The sequence below is a fragment of the Leguminivora glycinivorella genome, chromosome 7 (genome assembly GCF_023078275.1).
Source record: "Leguminivora glycinivorella isolate SPB_JAAS2020 chromosome 7, LegGlyc_1.1, whole genome shotgun sequence".
NCBI classification, from domain to species: domain Eukaryota; kingdom Metazoa; phylum Arthropoda; class Insecta; order Lepidoptera; family Tortricidae; genus Leguminivora; species Leguminivora glycinivorella.
In genome coordinates this window covers 8,708,163-8,712,977 of record NC_062977.1, presented here as the reverse complement: position 1 = coordinate 8,712,977, position 4,815 = coordinate 8,708,163, and the positions used below count along the sequence as shown (strand labels likewise).

At 36.8% G+C, this 4,815-nt stretch overlaps 1 protein-coding gene across 1 annotated transcript; it reads left to right on the top strand.

The window, feature by feature from the left end:
* The first annotated feature begins 787 nt into the window (after positions 1-787).
* LOC125228273 (DNA polymerase delta catalytic subunit) lies at positions 788-4,372 on the top strand. Its single transcript, XM_048132771.1, is given in 3 exon segments — positions 788-907; positions 989-3,999; positions 4,002-4,372. Coding segments are annotated over 2 exon segments (3,261 nt in total). The 5' UTR covers positions 788-907; positions 989-1,031; the 3' UTR covers positions 4,295-4,372.
* The last annotated feature ends 443 nt before the right edge of the window (positions 4,373-4,815 follow it).

Below are 4,815 nucleotides of genomic sequence, written 5' to 3'. Positions count from 1 at the left end.
TGACTTAAACAGCTTTTAGTGTTGCCATATAATTTTGATTTGTAAATCCCCGTATTTGTATTTTTTATGCATGTCTTATCACCTAAGTTATTCGAATTTACTAAGATTGTTATAGTATGAATTTTCTGAGATGGTTTTTTGGATTTTGCCGTAATCTGTTAAACAAAAGCCTTTGTTTCTATTATTCACGGCGGCAAAGCTCCCGTTTAAACGGCACGCGCTAAAGTCTCAGTGTAGTTAAAAAGCAACTATCATGACAGCAATAAGGTTCAAATTTATGAAACAGTTCGCAGTATGCAGGTAACTTTTTTCGAAGATGACAAAACGTGTTATCTCTGAAAGGGCTTTTATGGATTTGAACCTTATTACTATCATGATAGTTGCTTTTTAACTACACTGAGACTTTAGTGCGTGCCGTTTAAACGGGAGCTAGCCGCCGTGAATAATAGAAACAAAGGCTTTTGTTTAACAGATTACGGCAAAAAGCCAAAAAACCATCTCAGAAAATTCACACTATAACAGTACCTTAGAAATATTGTCACAAAGCTAATAAATATATAAATAAATATGTTATTTGTACAATATCATTATAAAAATGTTTAGGTTGGTAGTATATTATTGAATTATATAGGTCACCTTTGCATAACATACCGTCAAATAGTCAAACAATTAAGCAAACATAAAGAACTACAAAATGTTCATAATAAAAAAAATACCATAGCAGATTTTCTTGGGGGGTTTTATGTTATGGTTTACTGGTAACATTCACGAATTGTCAAAAATGACACTGACATTTAGCATGTTCTACTCCGACAACAATAATTTTTCCCGCTTTATTTACCGGGCAACGGAGTAGAACTGGATGAATTCTTTCAATAAAATAGCAAACGTATTATTTTTTTACAAGGTAGTATGGTATTTTTTTGTCATTACAATCTTAGATTATGATAAACGAGAGACATTTGTTAACAATAACATTTCTTTGCAGGATAATCATCACGTAAGCTCGGAGTAGATATTAACTTGAAACAATGGACAAAAGGAAAGCGTTTAGTAATAGTAAGCCACCATTAAAGAGGTTTAAATCTAATGACGACGACGACGACAATGAGCCTCCTTGTAGCTTCGAGGATCAACTGGCAGGTATGGACAGCCATGACTTTGACTCGCCAGAAGTCATTGGTGACGGACCAGAAAATCAGTCTACGAATATTAAGTGGTCTCGACCACCTCCGCCTGCCATGGATCCGAAAAATGATAAGTTGGTCTTTCAGCAGTTAGACATAGACCACTACATAGGACAACCTATTGCAGGCATGCCTGGGTCTCAATTGGGCCCAGTACCGATCATGAGAATGTATGGTATAACCATGGAAGGTAACTCGGTATGTTGTCATCTACATGGATTTACACCTTACTTTTATGTAACAGTGCCTCTGAATTTTACGGAATCATCATGTCATGATATGAAAGTCAATCTGAATAAAGCTCTCTTAGAAGATTTACGATCAAATAAAGATAATATTAAGGAAGCAGTTCTTGAGATACGCTTGATTAAAGCCAGGTCGATCATGCACTACAAAGGAGATATTGACATAACTTTTGCAAGAGTTTCTGTTGCATTACCTAAACTCATTGCTGCTTCTAAAAGGCTAATAGACAGGACACCCCCAACCTTTGGCTTGATGGACCCTCATTTTTATGAAACCAATATTGATTTCGATATTCGCTTCATGGTGGATACTTCAGTAGTGGGCTGTAGCTGGATTGAACTTCCTACTGATAAGTGGACAATCAGAACACAATACACAAAATTAAAACCAGAGTCTAGATGTCAAATTGAAGTTGATATTGCATGGAATGCCTTCATTGCACACCAACCTGAAGGAGAATGGTCTAAAGTAGCTCCATTTAGAATACTGAGTTTTGATATTGAATGTGCTGGAAGAAAAGGAGTGTTTCCGGAGCCTAATCATGATCCAGTGATTCAGATTGCTTCAATGGTTATTCGGCAAGGAGAACTAGAACCATACCTCAGGAATGTGTTCACCCTCAATACCTGTGCCCCAATAGTTGGATCTCAAGTGCTCAGCTTTCAGTCTGAAGCTGAAATGTTAGCTAGATGGTCTGATTTTTTCAGAGAACTAGATCCTGATATAATTACAGGATACAACATTAGCAATTTTGATTGGCCATATCTCATAAATCGTGCAAAGCATCTGAAAGTTGAAAATTTTGACTTTTTGGGCAGAATTAAAAATGTTAGATCTGTAATTAAAGATTCAATCCTTCAATCGAAGCAAATGGGGCGTAGAGAAAACAAAAGCGTTAATTTTGAGGGCAGAGTCCCATTTGATTTGCTACTTGTACTTGTGAGAGACTATAAATTGCGATCATACACTCTGAATGCTGTGAGTTACCACTTTCTGCAGGAACAGAAGGAGGATGTTCATCACAGCATCATTAGTGATTTACAGAATGAGAATGAACAAACCAGAAGGAGACTGGCCATGTACTGTCTTAAAGATGCATATTTGCCTTTAAAACTTCTTAATAAATTGATGTGCATAATAAATCACATGGAAATGGCTAGAGTAACAGGTGTTCCCTTGTTATGTTTACTCACAAGAGGGCAACAAATTAAAGTAGTAAGTCAGCTTCTAAGAAAGGCAAAAGATGCTGGATATCTAATGCCTGCTTATCACGGACAAGGATCAGATGACCAATTTGAAGGAGCAACTGTCATTGAACCAAAAAAAGGATATTATGCTGATCCTATTTCAACTCTGGATTTTGCTTCTCTATACCCAAGTATAATGATGGCTCACAACTTGTGTTATACCACCTTGGTGCCCCCAAATGTACTAAAAGACTTGAACTTAAGTGCTGATGATATTACAACAACACCATCTAAGAATATGTTTGTCAAGGCTAATGTGAGAAAGGGTTTGTTGCCAGAAATTTTGGAATCCTTGCTAGCTGCTAGGAAAAAAGCTAAAGCAGATTTGAAAAATGAAAAAGATCCTTTTAAACGATCGGTATTGGATGGAAGACAGTTGGCACTAAAGATAAGTGCCAACTCTGTGTATGGTTTTACAGGAGCACAGGTTGGCAAGTTGCCATGCTTAGAGATATCAGGCAGTGTAACAGCTTATGGAAGAACTATGATAGAATTTACTAAATCAGAAGTTGAGAAAAAATACACTAAAGCCAATGGTTACAAGGAAGATGCTGTAGTCATCTATGGAGACACCGATTCAGTCATGGTCAAGTTTGGCGTGAAAACTCTGGAAGAGAGCATGCAGCTGGGCAGTGAAGCTGCTGAGTTCGTCACAGCACAATTTGTTAAGCCAATCAAACTTGAATTTGAAAAAGTTTATTATCCATACCTACTTATAAACAAGAAAAGGTATGCTGGTCTTTATTTTACTAGAACAGATAAATACGATAAAATGGACTGCAAAGGTATTGAAACTGTGAGAAGAGATAATTGCCCACTTGTCTCAAACATGATGAGCACATGCCTTCAGAAATTACTGATTGATAGAGATCCTGATGGAGCAGTAAACTATGCCAAACAAATTATAGCGGATTTGCTCTGTAACCGCATAGACATTTCACAACTTGTAATTACAAAAGAACTGACAAAGAATGATTATGCTGCTAAGCAAGCTCATGTAGAATTGGCAAATAAAATGAAAAAACGTGATCCCGGAACCGCGCCAAAACTCGGGGACAGAGTTCCCTATGTGCTATGTTGTGCTGCCAAAAACACTCCAGCCTACATGAAAGCCGAAGATCCCATATATGTTCTGGAGAACAGTGTCCCAATAGATTTCAATTACTATTTAGAAAATCAACTCTCAAAACCATTGCTCCGAATTTTCGAGCCCATTCTTGGAGAAAAGGCTGAATCTTTGCTTCTCAAAGGTGAACATACAAGAACTAAAGCAATGGTCACTTCCAAAGTTGGTGCTTTAGCCGCTTTTACCAAGAAGAGGGAAAATGCATAGGATGTAAAACAGTTATGCCTAATGACTCGAAGTCTGCCTTGTGCAGTCATTGTACACCGAAGGAAGGGCAACTTTATATTACTGAGATATTCAAACTCAGACAGCTCCAAGATAAGTTTTCACGTCTCTGGACAGAGTGTCAAAGATGTCAGGGCAGTCTTCATGAAGAGGTATTATGTACAAACAGGGACTGTACTATTTTCTACATGAGAAAGAAAGTTGGAATGGAACTAGATGCTCAAGAAAAAAATGTTTCCAGATTTGGAGTGCCCAGTTGGTGATAAGAATCTGCTTTTTGTTAATTATTATTTCCTTTAAGTGCTGAATGTGTAATTAGGATTAAAACCATTTTTGTTGTAGATGTTTGTTTTATTATATTACTTTCTTATTTTACTTACAATTTAGTTCGATAATATAATTATATTATTTCTAATAATTAACATAAGTACACACGAGCATGATGAAAGGTTGAACACGCCAAAAATGGGGCACAATTAAATGTTTATTATAAAAAAGATATAATAAATAAATAAAAGATGTTTGGTTTAAATATGAGCAAATTTAATGTATTTTAAACCATAATTAGTCAAGGTTTCTCGACGAATAAGCCATGGATCGTACTTTTCTTCAAACACGACTCATTAGTGCCTGCACCATCACGTCAGGATACCTCTTTGTAGCCAGGTCCACAGTTTTCGCCGCTCCTCCGCGGAATTAACCTCCCCGCCTCTCTTTTTAAGAAACCCTTTCATTATACTCCAATATTCCTCGATAGGCCGGAGTTCTAGGCAATTTAGTGGAT